The sequence below is a fragment of the Crassostrea angulata genome, chromosome 8, assembly GCF_025612915.1.
Source record: "Crassostrea angulata isolate pt1a10 chromosome 8, ASM2561291v2, whole genome shotgun sequence".
NCBI classification, from domain to species: domain Eukaryota; kingdom Metazoa; phylum Mollusca; class Bivalvia; order Ostreida; family Ostreidae; genus Magallana; species Magallana angulata.
This window is the reverse complement of record NC_069118.1, coordinates 43,935,676-43,956,694: the sequence shown is the minus strand read 5'-3', so window position 1 is coordinate 43,956,694 and position 21,019 is coordinate 43,935,676. Positions and strand designations below refer to the sequence as shown.

The 21,019-nt window shown below is 31.2% G+C and overlaps 1 protein-coding gene across 1 annotated transcript; it reads left to right on the top strand.

The window, feature by feature from the left end:
- Positions 1 to 160: 160 nt before the first annotated feature.
- LOC128161000 (GRAM domain-containing protein 4-like) lies at positions 161 to 21,019 on the top strand. Its single transcript, XM_052824273.1, has 13 exons — positions 161 to 265; positions 1,141 to 1,265; positions 1,606 to 1,631; positions 6,254 to 6,345; positions 6,485 to 6,576; positions 6,892 to 6,925; positions 7,062 to 7,130; positions 7,255 to 7,298; positions 7,483 to 7,592; positions 7,815 to 7,978; positions 10,428 to 10,452; positions 20,536 to 20,655; positions 20,916 to 21,019. The coding sequence occupies exons 1-13, from the start codon at positions 161 to 163 to the stop codon at positions 21,017 to 21,019; spliced, it is 1,110 nt and encodes a 369-aa protein (XP_052680233.1).

The following is a 21,019-nucleotide window of genomic DNA, read 5'->3' as shown; positions in this document are numbered from 1 at the left end:
GTTATTTTTTTTTTTATAGTTTTGACCAATACACAGTCAATTGTTATATCTTGCATGCCTTACAAAGAATCCGGGTATATGACCTAAAGATAGTACCTATAGATATTTTCCTGCTAATCAGTGCGAAAAAATGAGGTCAAGATATCATATGATTAGGCGTATGACCTCAAAATTTCTTAAAATCCGAGCAGCAGGTTGCGTTAAATGTTTTGGACAAGAAAGAGGAGGCAGTGCTAAGTGTATGATGTCATCAACAAGATCCAAGGTAACTTGAGGCTCTTCTGATCAACGCTTACGTAATTAAATGGACCTTTAATTTTGACGCCAAAGCATTTTTTATAGGTCGATAGTTTTGTATACTTTAATTTTTGAAGATTTTTACTGGGTATTTATTAAGTATTAAGTGCCAAATTGGGAAATATTTAGCGATGTACTTGAAAAGTTGCTTTAGCCTAAAATGCTAAAACAAAACATTGCTGAAATGTAAATACATGCATGTTAGACAGATTTCTATTGCTTGTTAAATATTTTGTACTATCTATGTATTTCAACTCGAATTTAAGTAAAACTTGAACAAAAGTTAGTCACAAAAAATAGCAAAAACATATATAATTTGATTTCTTTTATCATTAATTGTAGGTCTATTAAAAAGTAAATGTTTATTTTTTAGCTCCAAGTTTGTGCCTGCGCCGGGCACCCCGACCACGAACTTGTTTTATACTATCGTAAACAAATTATTAATCAATTTGTAATATAACTTTGCTCAATTATTTGTTTAGGTTTTTTCGATGTTTATGCATATTTTCACTAAAACTCGTCACTTAGAAAGGGAAATAATATTCGTGTTGTCTCAATAATTTCCGAAAAACCCTCGTAGATATGAACTATTAGCGTATGTTTGACTTCGAAATATTATGAATTAATTAAACATCAGCGTACCCCTACCATAAAAAGAGTAAATCTAGTGTTGTTTTGCCAATTTACTGTTGACCATAAATCATCCTTTATCACTTTTCATGGAGAAAGTTTTAAGCTGTATTGGAATATTTTATTTAAAAAAGTCATACAAAATTTTATAAGTGGCGAAGTGTTAAGAACCTTTAAACTTGTTCTCCAAAGGATCTTCTTTTTTTAAAATAGAAGTCCTGCAACATCATGGATAGACTGGTTAAAATTGCATACGATATAATTGAAGATTTTTCTGCGGACTCTCCTATTGAATCAAAAGAAGAGAAAGAGAAAGATGTAGAGGTCAACACATCAAAGTATGTATGTATGTGTGTGTGTGTGTGTATGTGTGTGTATGTGTGTGTGTGTGTGTGTGTGTGTGTGTGTGTGTGTGTGTGTGTGTGTGTATGTGTGTGTGTGTGTGTCTATCAATCATCCCTCTTTTTGCCCAATTGTTTTGGAAAAAAATCGAAGATAAATTTTTTCAACTTTGCATGCATTAACGAAACACTGCATGATATTTACCTTTTGTTTATTCTGTATCTGTGAATTATTATCATATGATCTGCATATGTCTTCTTTAACAATCTCTCAATTTATTATAAATTCCATTTACTGGTTTTTTTTTGTTTTGGTTTTGTTTTTTGTTTTTTGCAGATTAAAGGCAAATGTCAAAAGATTTGGTAAGGAAAGGATTTCTACGTGTTTTAATTATTCAGTAATTTGATTAAGTCGAGGCGTATTTTAAAAATATTTGTAAATAAATAATGTTTATCAATCAATAGTGTTGATGATTCATTTTGCATTCACCATATCGATTCACAGGCGCTTGGCGTTACTTATTTTTCTATTGATAAAATACATAACTTTCCTTACAACTTAACCTTGTGTTATATTAAGTGTGGATTATCTTTTATGAGAAAAATATATAACAACGTCATTTGCCTATGGGTAAATTAAATGACTTTTTAATCTAAAATTATATTCTTTTTCTTAATGAGTCTTAATTTATTTTGCTGGTAAACGAATTCAATATTTCAAATAAACTTTGCTGTATCTTTTTTTTTCTTTTTTTTTTTTTTTTTTTTTTTTTTTAGAAAAAATCAATATATTCAAATGAAAATATGACTTAATTTTATCGTCAGTGTGAGTGTGTGAAAATAGTAATAGTATCGTGAATTATATGAATCTTGTACACACGTTTATCTAAAATACTTAAATAAGTCAGCTTGCGACATATCTTTTTGTAGCTAAGATCATATTCAAAGTAATAGTGGTCGCTCTCCAAGATACATGCATATGTATTTCTACTCTCTATACCTCATAGTTGCTGTAGAGGGTTTAACAAAGCAGACAATTATAAGAGCTAAGTCCGTTCTTTTGATTTACTGTTTTTGGTTTTATGGAAATCACATTATCCTGGACGTTGAATATAATGGAACCATGCATTCATTATAATAGCAATAAAGCTATTGATTTCTCCTTACAATATTTCCTAATTCTAATACGATTCAGTGCTTGTATATGCAGTTAGAAACAATGTGGGGCTTAACCACGAAATAAAGATGTAGATTATTCTATTTCTATAAAATTTAAATTGTTTTATCATGTTAAAACAATATGTTTAAAAATAGCTTAATTTAGGGGAAAGTGAAATTATCAAACCAAAATACACGTGCATTTTAGAATCCATCTTTTTAGGTAACTGGGGTCACTCAGGAAACCAATTGCAATTAATTTTCGTGCGTCGTCTATTAACAGTTTTACAATTTAAACTTCCTCTTGAAAACTACAAACTTATTTGTTTTACTACTGAGTATTTCTGTTTGAAGCATCTTCAAAATAAGAGGAATATACATTGTGAAATTTATGACCATACCACTCCCAAAGAATTATGACCAAACAGTCATACAAAACAGCTCAATTTTTAGCTCACCTGACCTGAAAGCTCAAGTGAGCTATTCTGATCACATTTTGTTTGTCGCCCGTCTGTCTGTCTGTAAACTTTTCTCATTTTCAAATTTTTCTTAAGAACCACTGGGCTAAACTTGGCAAAAAAGGATCGTTAGACTAAGGAAATTCAAAGTTGTGAAACTTAAGGACCACGCCCTTTTACAAGGGGAGATGATAAGGAATTATGGAAAATTTTCATAACATTTTCAAAAATCTTCTTTTCAAGAACCATAAGGCTAGGAAAGTTGAAATTGTGTAGTAGCATTTTCAGGTAGTGTAAATTGTTGTGACAATCATGACCCCCGGGGGTAGGGTGGGGCCACAATGGGGGTCGAATTTGAACATAGAAATATATAGAGTAAATCTTTAAAAATCTTCTCAAGAACCGTTTTGCCAGGAAAGCTAACACTTGTGTGATAGCATTTTCCTGTAGTGTAGATTCAAAATTGTGAAAATCAACACTCCCGAGGGTAGGGTGGGGCCACAAAAGGGGAGGGACAAATTTGTACATAGGAATATATAAAATAAAACTTAAAAATCTTCTTCTCAGAAACCTTTAAGCCTGAAACTTGTGTAGAAGCATCCTCATATAGAGTAGATTAAAAGTTGTGAAAATCATGACCCTCGGGGAATGGGTGGGGCCACAGTTGGGGGGGGGTCGAATTTGTACACAGAAATTAGGGATGTCAATTTTCCTCGGTTAGCTTAGTCGATTATAATCAGGGGCTTTAGTCGAGCGATAGTCGAGTACTCGTTCATTTATTTTAAACTCTGTGTCCTTTTCAAATCAAATAATGCTGTTATCATACATCTTATCTTAAAACTAAAAATAAACATGTTAAAACTCATGATAATATGAAAATATCCGTCAGCAAGTGCCCTGGCTTTTCCTTTTCTTCTTGTGACGCTCACACGTAATTGAGCTCTATAACATTTAAGGCAAATCAAATGTATGACCTGTTTCATGTTAAGTCATTGTCCGTGCCTAATCAACAATTAAAGATAATTGATTATAAAAACAAACGCCTTAAGATAATCATCGATATAATTCAATTTTTATCATTCAAACACCATAATTATCCAAAAAAAAATAACTGATTAGAAGAAACAAAAATTGTTCTCCTCAAGTAAATGCCTTCAAAAATAAAACCAAGAGAGATTGATTATTAGCCGCTTAACCAGGGACACCAATCGATCAAACATGCTGAGATAAGAACACTGTTCAATCGTAGCCCCAAAACTGTCGCGTTAAGAAAAAAAATTAAAATGTTCTGATTTTTATTCATTTAATCACGAGTAATCGAATAAGAAAATTTTAGTCGATGATCGGTGTGACTGAGCGATAGTCGAGTACTCGTTGACATCCATAATAGGAATATATAGATTAAATCTTTAAAAATCTTCTTCTCAAGAACCATTTGGTCAGGAAAGCTGAAACTTGTGTGGAAGCATTGTCAGGTAGTGAAATTCAAGTTTATTCAAATCATGATCTCCGAAGGTAGGATGGGGTTACAACCGGGAGCAATTTTTTTCATATGAATATATATGAATATCTTATATTTCCAAAAAAAATATTTTCCTAGAAAAGCTGTCACTTTAGTGAAAGCAACTTCAGATAGTGTAGATTCGAATTTGTTCGAAAACATTTTAATTATTCACAGAAAACTGAAATTTTATTACATATACTTTTACTGAATGCAAACATTTTAACATAATGCTAATTCTTTAAAATTGTTTTAACTTTGGCCCCTGTACGATTATTGGGCCTCACAAGGGGTTCAGAGTTTGATTTAGGTTTATTTCCTTTATTAAACAATAGTTTAGGGTCTTTTTGAGAACTGCAATGCTAAATGTGACAAGACTATAAAATCATCCCATTAGAAAAGGGAATTAATTATAAATTTAAGAATATACAGGGGGGACCGGATTTTTTTAATACAGGATCTACATGAATTGTACCACATTGTCCAGATATTTTGTATTATGACTCAATGAAGCTGATTTTATCATGCCTTTTGTTGCTTAGATGAGCGATGTGGCCCATGGGCCTTTTTTTCTCCACTCCCACACATGTTGGAAAAACCTAAACGTGCGGTTATAAAGAATATGAAACCTTCTACTTTTATTGTGAAATTCATTGACCCTGGGTGGAAGCAATATTGCTATATAGTGAAAATGTAATTAATCTTAGAAAATCTTCTTCGCTATTTTTATATTTTTTTTGAAAAATACTTAATGAATGGTTACGATGTCAATGGACCTCTCTCCAAAATTGTGAAATTCATTGTCCTTTGGTCAGGGAATCGAACCCTTGGACGGGGCAATATGCCCATATATTGAAACTGATTAAATCGTAGAAGATCTTCTTTTCTACTACCATATATTTTTAAACTAATGCATGGTAATGATGTCCATGAAGCTCTCTTCATAAATTGGGAAATTCGTGACTCCTTCGTAGGGTCAGTACTAGTATGACTATGTTAAAAATTACATGTGTTTTATAGAACACTTGAATCACTGGGGTAACAAACTGCTATTGGTCATCCGTTAACAATTTTAAAGTTTTAACTTCATTTTGAGCACTACAAGTTAAATCGTCACTTGGCCATATAATATTAAATTAGGTCTGTTTTTCAAAAGAAATCACCATGACGTCAATTTCGTGTGCACTGTATGTTTGTAGCGATATAAGGTATGATTGTTGTTTGCATTATAAGCTAAACAGTAAATATTTTACAAAAATAGACATTAATGGCGTGCAGGTATTTTTTTACCAACATTTTCACAGTTTTTGGCCCCCGAAACTACGTTATAGTTAATTCGATATTACTCCGACCTTTTATGGGTTGATGTTTGCAAACATATACATGTACATCAAATAATAAAAGTGAAAATAACAGTTGGAAGAGTTTTGGATTAGGATTTATACTCTAAAATTAAAGTTAAATATGAACATAAGACTTCTTGACTGATCCATCTACCGGCTGTATTTTTCAGGTGACCGCCAAGACTGTAGGCCTCTTGTTTATTTATTTGACCAGTGCAATTGGAGGACAACTCTATTTAAAGCAGCCAAATAGCTTCATTCTCATTTGTTTTGTAAAAATGATCATAAAGCAAGCTAGTGTGAAAGATAAAAACAATTCTGTTTTCATCAAATATTGTGACAAATACTTTAAATGTTAATGAGAATATTAATATTGTGCATATAGAAACATTTGTTTTGTATTTGGTACAGTCAAATTAGTTACGTAGCTATATAATGTTATGGAGGTTAGGAATATATCCAACGATCCTTTTGGATTGTAAAGTTTTCAGACGATTTTTCATGAAGTTATATTTCTTTTCACAGACACAGCTTTGCAACCTTATATCAAAACGGTCAAAGGAATGCAGGGGCTTTTTAGATGGAAATCATCTGCTTATACATTGATAGTTTTTATGGTTAGGATTATTAATAAGTTTATATGATACTATATATTCAAAGATTCATCAATAATAATCAATAGAAATTTCTGTTTCGGACTTTATATAGACATTGCATTATAATATATACATGTTTCTACGTGTGCCCTTTTTCCAGGTTTATATGCATGCCGTTTGGAAGGGATATCTATTGCAAGTGTTCTTATTTTGTTTAATCTTCAGACATTTCATCAGTTATCTTCAAAGCAAGTAAGCTAAAGACAAGAACAAATTTATTTTGTAGTAGTTATGTGCTTGAATGTTCTTAAGACTTGTCCCTTATACATTAAAGATGAGTACACTAAGTTTGTCAGGTAAACGATAGATTGAGTTTACAGCAATAAACAGAGTTTAATTTAATGCAAGAACGAGAGCTACAGATGTTAGTTTAAAAAGCTGAAAATCTGTCCAGAGTAAAATCATTTTGAAAACCTGTTTTGAAACAAAAATATCTTTTTCATTATATATGTATTTATCACAATTTAATGTATCCCATTCACTTTATCAAATTACTTATTATTTCAGATACTTTTTTTCCCGCAAAGAAAATGAATCTGAGGTAATTTTTATAAAATCTGAATTTATGATTTTCCTTTGAATAATTTTTTTAAAATCCAAATTATAAGTTATTTAGCAGTTAAAATTAACAACATTTTAGGTACCATTACAATTTTAAAATTGTTTTGTCATTGAAGAAAGAAGATACGTGTTTGGGAAACATGAACAAAACCAACGTGCTTGTTTCAATGGGACAGAGGATGCAGGTAAAGTTTAGATTTATCAAAACATTCTATAAAAATTTATCAAAAGGGTTTTTCAACTAGTTAAGTTAAAGTAATATTTTATACGCGTCTTTTAACAAAAAATTCTCTCTCATGCCAAATGTAGGTTTTTCTTGGACAAGCCGCTGATTGCCTCGAAAAGATTGAAAGGTATAAGTATATAAAACTACGTGAATTTCTTTCTTGGTTTATATTGTATACAATACACTTAAACATAAAACTGTTTTTCAGATATAATTATTCGATTAATTGGTACAAAATGCACAATATGATATTTCTTCTGTTGTATTTCACGCCCAATCAAGATCGTTTCTTCTAAATGTTTAACTGATAGTGTTTTGACCTGGAAATCCCCCAAAGGTGCCAAACGGGTTTTCACAGCTCTCTGCATTGGTTTTGTACTGTCGATGGTGGTGGACTACAATTTTTTTTTCATCGTATTTGGTGAGTTTTTACCTTTGATGTTTTTCTATTCCTTAACATATGTTGATGTGTTTATATATTCCATTTGGTTTCTTTTTATTCACTGCTACATCACTTGTTAATGTTTTTAAAGAAGTTAAAGAAAAATGTGTTCTTTTTTCAACCCCCCCCCCCTCCCCTTCAATGAAAACCATGTATTCAAAGTTAACATTTTCTTCATTTATTTGATAGTTTCCATTTCAGAATTTTATTTAGGACTACAACTCTTCATAATGAACTATGTAGACCACAATTACCCTAGAGTCAAGCGTAAATACAATATTCTTTTCAAACTCTGGAAATCTCTTCCAACTCGGGAAGAATGGACCAATGCTAATTTAGAAGGAGACAATGTAAGTACTGTGTACATAACAAGAATTGTGGGCCCCATATCTCACTTATAATTTGACTACTTGTTTCTCAGACATTAGACATAAAAACAGTTTTAAAAGTAATTTTTAACATCTAAAATAGGGAAATTAAATTGGAAGATTCAAATAAAACGTGACCCTGTCCCTTCAAAACATATTGAAAATTAGGGACATTATAGTTATTGTACAAAATAAACTAATTTAAAAATGTTTGAAACAATTTGTCAGCTTGAAGTTGTCATTAAGGAAACTTCTAAGAATAAAGAGCCCATACCACTATTAAAATATTTCGTTACATTTAATATGCAGATTGTCCTGTATCAACGAAACACTAATACAGAAAAAAAGAATTCAGATAATGGTTCGAATTGTATTAAGGGCTTTGTATGTTTGGAGCTGACTAATGAAGATATAGAATTCTGCAAACTCTTTGGTTTAGCCCACTTAGAAATTCCTTTAACTGGTATGTAATAACATAGACTATTTTTAAGTCACAACTTAACTTTTATATCATTTTCGACTAAATCCGCAAATTTAATGTTTTCTTATTGGAATCAATCTTGGACCAAGTCGTGTATATTTCATATATATTTTATGTGCGTTTCAATGGTATCAACCATATTAATATTTTTTTTTGTTTTGAGCTAGTTTCGTACATTTATATGTGCCATAATATGTTTGCTATTAAATCATTTATCATTCATCGACAGAATTTAATACTTATATATGAATATGAATTATTTTAACAGGGTGGCAAGGAGGACGACTTTGTATGCTAGTTAATAAAGAAGAGAACGGCACAGGTTCATTTAAACTAGGCAAACTGTATCTAACAAAGAGGTAACGTTTGCTTATTCAACAAATGACCGATTTAGAGAACACTTATCAAAATGAGATACATGTTACCAAATCAAAAATAACATGTTCATGTATGAACTCTGGATTAATTAATAGTGAAAATTATTCTTTGTGGATTTAGTAAAATTTTGATTACTTTTTAGCCAATCCATTAAATCATTGATAATAGTGCTGTCAATCCCCGGTCTGTCGTTGATAATCATTTGATTTTATGAATTGACCCATGAGCAGCTTTAATAATAAAATGCACATAGATATTGTGAAGCAGGCCTTAAGGAACTTATGTCTAACAGATTGCTGTATATCTGAAGCTAACATTAAGCCTTTCTTTTTATGTAAAAAGTTCATTTTTATAGTGAATTACATTTTGTAGCTATCTGTGTTTCGAAAGGACACACAATCAACACGAAGAAAACGTCATTATTTCTCTTGTTGATACGCTAGCTGTAAATAAGGTAAGGATGAATGTATAATGTAAACTTATGTATTGTTGACAGGAATTTATAAAGAGTAAAGCAACAATTAAAACAAACTGCGTATTAATTTTTTTTTAATTATAATATTTACGTTAGTAATTAAATTTCTGTATCTGTTTTATCTTGGTAATTATCGTTTAGTTCAACTCTGCTAATAGCTCAGTTGAGCTTTTTGGTCACATTTTGTTATTTAAGCATCTGTCATCCAGTTTGTCTGTCTATCAATTTGTCCGTCTGTAAACTTTAAAATACCGATTGAAACTCAAGAACCACCCGATCATGTTTACCATAATTGACACAAAATAATACTTAGAAAGGGGGAACATAAAAAGTGCTGACATTTAGTGTCAAATTTTAAGTTAGATATGATAAAAATAGGTGAGTATTCTTCGAAAATCATCATCTCAACTTGACAAGAACATCTTTATCAGAAGGTTAGCAAATAAGAGACAAAGATGCAAGCTGAACTACATAACTCTTTTCAAAACATTACAAGTTTGGGTCGGAAAGCGGTCGTGATTTGGAAGGAAAATTTACCATAGAATTATATAAGATAAAGAACAATATCTGAATATAATATGACAAATGATTGGAAAACTTTGAAATGTACCAGTAATATACATGTACATGGAGGCAGATAAATTTAGAATACTATTTTAAAGTTGTAAGATAATTATAATGATAATAAATAAAACGTCTTGGATTTGACAAGATAAAACTAGGTGTCGATTAACTCTTTTATTCAAAGCTCGCCAATTTTATTCAAGTAAGGCTTATTACCCATGTTCCTCTTGTTTTAATACTGTTTATATACTGTGTTGCATATATTTGCAGGCAGAACCGTTTGCTTTTATGTACGGATCAAGTATGGCAATCGAAGTCATTCTCGATGAAAATGTAAGCACCAAGTTTATGTTATTGAAAGGAATGCTGCTTATATTGACAAAAGATACATATGTATAGAGAAAAAATATAGTTTTATTTTAAAAAGTATCTTTCTGTAAAATTATGCTCGTGAAGTATTTAGGGCAATGAAAAATGTTTGGTCACTTTTGAAATATAAAATTAATTACTCCTTACAAGGGACAATTCTGTGAACTTAAATTATTTACCCTGATTTAAATTTGTCCTTACAAAGTTGTTCAGTAGATATACAAAACATACAAAAAACTTTGCACGAAATATATTCAGTAGATTCTTTTTCATTTCTTAGAGCTTTGTATTTGGTGGCTTGGTCGATCGCGATGAAGCTTATGACAGCATACAAGAACACGGTGTTAACAAAGCGTTGCCATGGGCAGAAAAAACAAAACCGGAAATGACAAAGGATGATAAAGAATTCCTAAATATCTTTTCTTTACCCTCCTCGCAGGTCCCTTTATCGGGTATAAAATATAATAGCTTATTCCTTTTTGCAGATATAGAATTTTAACGATTGTACTGTTGAGAGAAAAGTGCCTACTCATTTTGGTTTTCAAAAGAGAAATGAACGTTTAATGTTATTAAGGAAAAGTTCAAACATTACATCATCAATTTAAAAGAAAAACAAAGACACTTACTTCTAGTATTATCACAAAAAGCATCCCACTATAAAGCGTCTTTTTTGTTTAACTATAAGAAACCGTCACAGTTAAAGTTTTGTGAAGCGCATAAAATCATGTACATGTATATTAACTTTCTTGACTTAAAGATTATTTGAATTTTTCACAAGTTTCAAACAGTAATAACACATACAGTTACAGCTACACGATTTCTTTTGCGTGTAAAGCCATCGGAAAAGTAGTTTTTGAAAGAATAAATGTGCATATATATATATATATATATATATATATATATATATATATATATATATATATATATATATATATATATATATATATATATATATATCGAGAGAGAGAGAGAGAGAGAGAGAATCATTCATTATCACTGGTGTGGGATAGTGAAATTTCACCAAGGGGACAAAATTCACGGTTTAGGACGCTAGGACGAGGCTTTGCAGAGTCATAGACTGTGAATATTGGCCCAGAGGTATACGCGAGTATATAAGGAGTGATTATTGTTCTCGAATAATTAACACACACACACACACACACACACACATATATTTATATATATATATATATATTTATATATATATATATATATATATATATATATATATATATATATATATATATATATATATATATATACCTCCTAATATCCTCCTTACCTACCTAGATATTTACCTCCTGCTAAATTGTAAGAAAATAATTGGCAGTCACGTGGAGACTATGTATATTTCGTACATAGTCAGTAGGAATTATTACCCCCTTCAAGTGTTATGACGTCATTTTAGAGCATTATGACGTCAGGTTTCGTACTCAAATTGAAACTTGTGATATTATTTTATAAGCTTGAGTTCCATTGTTCTATTTACTTTTTATCATTAAAAAAAGACAGTCGGTAAGATATAATCGTTACATGGTTTGTAGTTCACCTAATATGGTTTATATATGGTCAGTAAATTCCATATGGGGCTCCATGTAACTAATAATAAATATATATATACATATATATAATTTTACTCGGTTGGCTTAGTCGATTAATCGGAGGCTTTATTCGAGCGATAGTCGAGTACTCGGTGATTTATTTGAAAACGGGTGTCCTTTTCAAATCAAATAATGCTACTGTCATATACACCTTAACTTAAAATCAAATTAAAAAAAAAAATTATGATAACACATGTATGTATTAGATGTATTTGATTTAAAATAAATTGAAAGGTATTCAAATATCCGTTAGAAAATGTCCTGGCTTTTCCTCTTTTTCTTGTGACGCTTACAGACAATTGAGCTCCATATCATCTTAATAGGCAAATCAAATATGACATGTTTATTGTTAATTTAATAATTGTCCGTGTCTAATCAATAGTTAAAGATTAATGATTATAAAAACGAACGCCTTGATAAAAATTATTGATGATTAAATTTTTGATTATGAAAACATCTAATCCAATAAATAACTGATTAGTTGAAACACAAATTGTCTGCCCATGTAATTCAAAAGAGATCAATAATTAGCCGCTTTAAAAATACACCAGGGACACTGATGGAAAAGAGTTTAACTTACGGTTCAAACATGTCGAGAAAGAATACTTCTTTATTTTTTTTTTTACATTCGGCCGCATTAAGAAGAAAATAAATAATATTCTTAAATTCTATTTAAAGAATAAGTCCAATGATCAAACAACTTTGTAATTGAGTTGTTTAAGCATTGCACTTATTCTTTGTATTTATTCATCCCCGATACCAAGAAAAAGGATTATATATATATATATATATATATATATATATATATATATATATATATATATATATATATATATATATATATATATATATATATATACTTATTCTTGAAATTATGAAAGACATTAGATGTTGACCTAGTTGGACCGATTTGTTGCATAACGTCTACCCGACATTCCTGTAGTTTAATATTTTATGTAGAGTTGCATTTGCATAATAGAAGCTACGTAGGGGAATCATGTTTTTCCCCACAAATTATCTTTCTTACCTTGTAATTTTTTTCATATTGAGAGAATGCCACACTCTTGTTAAATGTGATAAAAGTGTAAAATGTTACAATGTAAGAATCAATAACAGTGTTAAGAAACCACACAGACCCTTACCCTTGCTTCAAGAACGTATCAAAACATTGCCCGGTGTTTTCATCATTAAATAGAACTATTGTTACATTAACAGGATGGGGCGGAGGAAGAAGATGTGCGTTAGTTGATCGAGAAAACAAATTCATAGGTTCATTTACAAAAGGCAGACTATATTTAACGCAAAAGTAAGTATTTTGAGTTCATGTGGGAGAAGCAAACAGAAATGGTGTAATTGACAAGTCATTAGAGAGCCGGTTCGTCATCATTGCGAACGAGAAATGTTTTCATATACTAGTATCATATATTAAGGTATTTTAACATTTATTTTGGTCATGCAATATATATTAATTACCCTTACCCAACCCCGACAGTGTTACAATTAAATTTCTATATTCGATTAAAAAAGGACAAATGCAAAGTTCAAAATTCGAAGAGCAGTTTTTCTAGACAAAAATTAAAACAATTGTCGAACTGATGAATTAATGTATTTTTTTTTTTTACACATCATTAACGTTGAGTTTAAACTAACAATTCTAAAATCGGACAGATGGAGTTTATAGAGCTATTTAATATATATATATATATATATATATATATATATATATATATATATATATATATATATATATATATATATATATTAGGTCTTAAAGATTTTCAAAATATCGAAATTTAAAAATTTGTGATAATGTATGGAGTGTTCTTTTATCAAATCAAGTTATGATAAATTATATTCCTACCTTAGATAGATAAATATTACAGAGGGAAAGAATTAGTGTTCTCAAACCATAGAGTATGGGCCCTTTTTCAGTGCCATTTTTATGTAGAAAATTTAAATATTAACAAATTTGTTTTTTCCGTAATATTTAAATACTGATGGATACCTATGATTAAAATGCACGCTTAACTTCTCCAAAATTAGATACTTTCTAAACAATTGAGGATTTTTAAATGCCTATAGATAATCTAAATCCGGAAAATCGTACCGAACATACTTAAATTGTGTCTATTTAAATCAAAGGGATGAGATATTCAAATCGACATTATTCTGCTGTTGGATCGATAAGCGCGTTTGCTGAGTTATACTTTATGCGTTATTTTATGTCTGGAAACAAATCAAATAAAGCTTTGAAGTTGCATATTACCATAGTGATCAAACAAACATTCCTGACCATTCAAACTCAATTGAAAGCGAGTGAGCACATTTGACTAACGTCAACCTGGATAGAACCCACGTGACTATTTTAAATAATTTATGCCATACGTGGGTTCAACATGGGTAACACACGAAATACCTCTCCCTTGCTATAGGAAAAACCTTGAAATTTTCTCATACATTTTTCATTTTTTTAAGTATCACCCTAAAATTTCTAAATGTACGAGGGTTGTCCTAAAATAGTGTAGACAAGTGGCGTTATTCACTTAATCGAAGACAAAGGAAGATGAAATTTGTGCCACAAAGGGTTCAAGAAATTTGCATTCAAATAATGTTTTAAAATCAAATATTGTTTGAGATTAAATAAGTGAAATGAAAGCATGTTAGATCAGAAATTGTCATAAACAAAAAGTTAAAATCAACATAATGAAATGAAAATTGCGAGGAAAAGTACTTTTCGAATGAAAAAATTCAAATAAGACATACATTTATAATCTATAATAATTCTATTAGTAACTTAGAAAATGTTTTGGCTATAACAAAACTTTTAAATATTTTATAGCGCGTTTTGTGACAAGTTGAAAAGTCAACTCGTAATAAAAAAAACCGATGTCAGCGTTTAAGGCGGCGCAGCAGTAACTGATACGATTTTGTAAGGACCATGAAAATAAATCCTAAGCGGCTATGGAAGTAAACGAAATTAACAAAATCCATTTAAAATACGTTTTGTGAAAAAGTATTTAAACAACATTGAAAATATTTGAACAAGTATGATTACAATTAGTGGGAAAAGGAAACCCCGAACGATATCAATGGACGTCAAAATGCTGAACGACACATTTCGGCAAGACGGACATTAGACAACAAGTAATACAGGGCAAGTTTGGAGCCGACAGATCGTTTGTACTAAGAATATATATTTAAAAAAAACAACTAGAAATACATGTTGAATGTGCACTCAGGGTACTTGTTCAAAGATTATATATATATATCGCTACCTTGATGTACATTGTGACGTCATAATGAACTTTAAAAACACGACGTCATTGACAACGTTACAAACAACGTTTTTAATTTTTTTTTAGAAAAAAGAATTCCTTTGTTTCGTTCGATTGATTGGGTTTACTCAACCCGCGTATTATGCATCGATTTTAAAACAAGCTTCAGAAAGACTAGTAAAAAAAAATGGTACACTTGGTTTTTTTTTTTATTTGTCTAAACATTATGACCTTTTTTTTATAGCGAAAACCAAAGTCACAATACAATCATACCCAGCTCGACGTCAAAGTGAATTTTGACAGGGGGCGAAACCATGCGGTACTCCTTTAATTAATGTTTGATTTGTAGACATATTTCACATGGAAATATGGCAAAATTGAAACTACAGGAATATCTATTGTAATTAACATACTCAAGCATTAACATCGTTTGAAAGCTTGCACAAAATTGGATATTAAATCGGACCAAGCAGCTTTGAATGATATATTCCTCACAATTAAACATGCTTCAGTATGCTAAAATTACTGTGCAATCAACTTAACATACTTTTAAAAGTAAAAATAAGATTTTACTTGAGAAATTACCCAGGAGAGCAATGTGACCAGGGGCCTCATAGTACTGTTCAAAGTACCGTAATTTTTGTCGAGGCCTTTACCTACTATAAACGTTACGAATATATATTCACATTTCATGCTTATGTGGTTTTTGCGAAAAGCCAGCGGTCTATTAGTTTTCAGTCAATATAAATTTTAAAAATCATAAATAAATGTATGTTGTCCTGGTGATTTAAGATTTTTTGTATTGTTTAAGTAATAATAACGCTCATATTCAAAATGTTTTTTTTTCATTTTGAAATCAGTATAAATATTATTTTTTAGTTATCTGTGTTTTGATCAAACACGCAGTCCATCTGAAGAAAATTGCGTAATTCCTCTTGTTGATATAATCGCCGTTAATAAGGTAGGCGCTTTTTTTTAGTGTATACCGACACTCTGTACAAATTGTTTCACGCTTTTCATATATTTTTGGCTTAATTAAAGCTGACATGAATTCATAAAAGCATTTGGTCGCCATATTAGTATCGAACGCTCCTCTACTGTCACTGGGGTATATATACCGGGCGAGAAAGTTACGGTCGGTTGCTTTCCGATCGAGGCATTCAGGTTGCACGGACTTCTAAATGCATGAAATACACATTGTAGTAAAATGTTTGTAGCAAAGAATAAAGAAAACAACAATCAATGAAATACAAAATATATTTCTTCTGTGAATGGATTTCCCAGATATCTTTATTATTTTGCACAGACAGTGATGCCTCACTTAGCATTCACATCGAACACGTGTGTCGTTCATACAGAGTGAATAACGTCTGCGTCTTTTTGAAAACCCCGGCGGCACTACATCCAACACAGTCAATAAATGATAGTAAATCCAAGAAAGTAACAATGTAGCATCGTTTCCATCCGTTTCTACAAAAACGCTTCGTTTCTAAAAACCCATGCGATCATTGACATTGCTCGATCTGCCACTGAGTATTGTTTGCGCATGTGCGATGTTATAACATACATTGTACACAGGAAAACGGTCTACAATTATCGAGGAATTTTATAAGTATCTACGCCTGGATTTCAATCTGTCTTGTTTCGCCGTTCATTGGATATATCTTGCCAGTGCAGCGTCTGTCATTTCATTTTTCTTCAAAACGCGTTTCTACACGTCTTTTCGTCCAAGGTAACGTGTTCGGGTGTATGAAATACCTGAATGCGGTGAAGCATGAATAGTGCTCTCGGCCTTATATAGGGGGTGTTTAGCGATGAGCAGGACAATAGAAATCGACAACTAATATGGCGGTAGTCAGAGATAAAAGGGAAATAATGCGTATTTATGAATTCATGTCAGCTTTAATTTAACAAGAACTATGATTAAAAGAACGTTCATTTTTATCCAATGCTGACAGTCTCATAATTTGAATATGAGTCATATATTTTAGGCCAAACCTTTTAAATTTTTGCCCGGAACTGGTATGGCTATTGAAGTCGTTTTGAAAAGAAAGGTAAGAGTCATATTCAACCTTAAATTTTATCTTTAATTTAAAGAGTGATATACATATGAATTTGATATTTTAGCTCACCTGAACCGAAGGTTTAAATGAGTATTTCTGATCACCTGTTGTCCGTCTGTCTGTCCGACCGTCTGTCCGTCAGTAAACTTTTCATATTTTTTACTTATTTTCTAAAAGCAATGGACAAACTTTAAACAATCTTGCTACAAAACATCTTATGTGAAAAGGAATTCTGAGTTGTTAAAATAAAAGGCACAGCACTTTTGAAAGGGAAGACAATTGTGAAATAGTGAAAAAGGGTGCATGTCTGAAATAACTTCCTCTCAAGAACCACTGCATCAGGAATGCAAACATATACACCAAAACTTGTAGGGGTTCAAAGTTTAAAATAAAAATATGTAGGGGACATGTTTTCTTCTCAGAAACTTCAATGTTATAATTTGTGAGATTACTATGCAAGCATCTTCAATCAATGTTGGTTCTAAATGTTTTAAATTGTGACACACCCTCCCTTCCCCCTCCCCATCCCCCCCCCCCCCCCGACTAAACCTTGGACCAAATAGGGGTTCAAAGTTTGATATATAAAGGGAAAATGTGTAAAAATTCTCTTCTCAAGAACTACAATGCCACAATTTGTGAGATTACTGTACCAGCATCCACAGATAATGTAGATTATAAATTGTTTGAAATGTGACCCCGGACTAAAACTGGGGCTGAAAGATTGGTTCAAAGTTCGACATAGAAATAAATAGGGAAAATGTTTTAAAAAATCGTTTTCTCAAGAATTCCAATGATACAATTTGTGATAATATGCAATCATCCTCAAATAATGTAGATTCTAAATTGTTATCTCAAGTGAGCTTTTCTGGTCACCTTTTGTCATCCGTCTGTCCGTCCGTCGGTCTATCCGTCCGTCTGTAAACATTTTACATTTTGAAGTTCTTTCTAAAACCACTTGGCCAATTTCAAACAACGGAGCACTTGACTATAACAAAAGATTTGACCTATAGGGTAAGTATTGGTTTCTTTCTAAACAAAAAACGTGCAGAAATATTCCATTTTACTGAGAAAATACCGTTTTTGCCAACTTTGAAGTTAAATAATAAAATTGTAAGAGCAATATGATAGGTTCGAAATGCCAAACTCGGAAAATTTAGAAATATACACGATAGAAAATAACAAAAAACTTTGATTTTCGAAAGTGATGTAGTTTCGTTTTGATTTTGATTTTTAACTCGGGGAACGATCACCTGTATTTTGGAATTTTTACGTATCAAATCAAATATAGACTTCGGTAAATCAGGCAGCTGATTGTTTACCTGCGCATTGTGAGCAAAATCTGATGCATAAACAACATACTTAAAGACAGTTTATTTAATTGATTATATCGTATGATCTCTGCGCAGTGGTTGATAATGCAATTCATCTAATGTGCGTATTTTGTGAAGACGCCAGTCTATTTAGTCTAAACCGAAATTGTTTTCGCTGTTGGAGTCATATAGGTATATAAAGATTTTAAACACAAATTGTGCTCTCTCTGTGTTTTAGTGCACTTTTTTTTGTTTTTATCGTATACAATTTTCTATTTACTAACAAAATTTGAGTGTCATTGCCTATCTGGTGACCCTCTTTCCGTCAATCTTTGTTAACTTTCAGATATATGATAATAGCTATGAAAATGAAATGTATCTCATCGGCATGGTATATTCAAAGAGCTTAGCATTCTAAATAAACACACATACAAAATATATTCACTTATATGTTCGACTTGAAAATGACAGAATGAAATGTGGGGAAAAATCAACTTTTTATAGTTTATCGCTATTTATGAAAATTATCTGAAGTATTCGAACTTGGGACTTCCTGGTCGGTAGATTGAATCTACACCCATCACGCCACAGAGAAATACCCCAAACTTTGGCAATATAAACTGTTACACAATGCGTATTCTTAGTCAAAGCCATTGTTGCTCAGATGAGCGATTTGGCCCATGGGCCTCTTGTTCAGATTGTGGTCCTAGATTTATACTGGGGCCCCAAGATGGATTTAAAATTAAAAAAAAGAAATATATAGTAATAATGTTTAAAAATCTTCTCAAATTGTACGCAAGCATTGTCTACCATAAAGGGTAAATTCTAAATAATTAAATTGTGATCCAAGACTAATACTGGGACTCCAAGAGGGATTTAATGTTTAACTTTGAAAAATATTTTGAAAATATTAAAAAAATTAAAATGATAAAATTATTTTCTATTTTCTATTATCTGCTATCCAAAGGAGCGATGTGGCCCATGGGCCTCTTGTCATTGTACACAGTGTCATTGTTAAGATGAAAATGAAAGTATTGTTTTATTTTATTGATACTTATGTATAAAACGTTGTTTTTATTTGTTTTTTGTTTTGGTTAGAAATTTGTATTTGGCTGCATAATAGGTCGTGATGAGACTTACGACAGCATAAAAGAACACGGTGTCGACATTGAATTGCCATGGGCAACGGGAACCCCATTGGTCGATGTTGTTAGATTGACAGAAAAGAAACAAAAATACTCCAGTTTACCGACTGGATTAAATTGAAATTCAAAACATTGCTATAATAGTAGTAGTTACAGCAAGCTTTGACGTTACAAAGTCAGGTTTGCGTGAAAGATACAGAAAAATCGTTTACAATTTGTCATATGTTTATGAAAATATGTATATTCATATAAAATGAACAATCCGAACAACCGGGTGCCATTGCGTTGATCTTGTAACTAAGATATTTTATGCATTTTAATATTTCACGTTTGTTATCTTTATATTCTGCATGCACAGTGCTATAAAAAAAAAATGCAAGATTTGTTGTGTTATCCTTGGAACTTAGGTTATTAAGCATTCTGGTACAGATACGAAGGTCATTATTAAAAAGATTATAAACAGTCAAATATTTCTATATTTATAAGACACCTTTGTTTTAGTATATCATTTTAGTGTGTTTTTTAAAGTGTTTTGTTTGTTGAGCATTAACTTAAACTTTTAACTTTAATATTGGCAGAAGTCTCTTTACAGATAATAAGATATTTTAGGTGTCACTGTCTGTGATAACTGTTCGAATTAAATTTGTAATAAATATTTTTAAAAGATATTTTTGGTTAAATATTGTAAAATTTGAAAATTCTAAACCGGTGCAAGTTTTTCAATTATATAGTACTTTATTCCACATAAATATCGACAGATGTCCCATACCACCTTAAAGATCACATTTATGAACTTTTTCTTCATCAAATACTAGTTTATAGCCTTAAAATTATCTAAAATTTTGATTGGTAACGTGTTGACCATTCAGCCTCCTTTACTAATATCCTACAAGAAGAGAATACTGGTTTCGGTCCAAAAAATACAGAGAACTCTGCAGAACTGGAAGTGGCGGATAGAGATAGAGAATTCATTGAGCTCTTCTGTTTACCTCCCTCAGAAATTCCTTTATCTGGTATGCTATGAAATGTTTCCTTGGGCAGAAAAAGATCAAGTCATAAACAGTCACGACAAAATTAACAATTGTAGAATTGTGACTAAAGATTTTCAGAGAAAATGTTATTGTGCATTTGATTAGATCTCATTATCGAAAGCATAATATTGCACCAGTTAATATTATACATCCCCAAGTTATTAAAAATCTTTTAAATTTTTTTGGAACAAAACCCATCTTTTGTGTGTTAATCATCCAGTAAAATGAACTTATATTAACAGGGTGGCGCGGAGGGAGACGGTGTACGTTGGTTAACAGAGAAAAGAAGGGCATTGGTGTCTTTAAAAACGGCAAACTGTATCTAACAAAAAGGTACATGGTATAG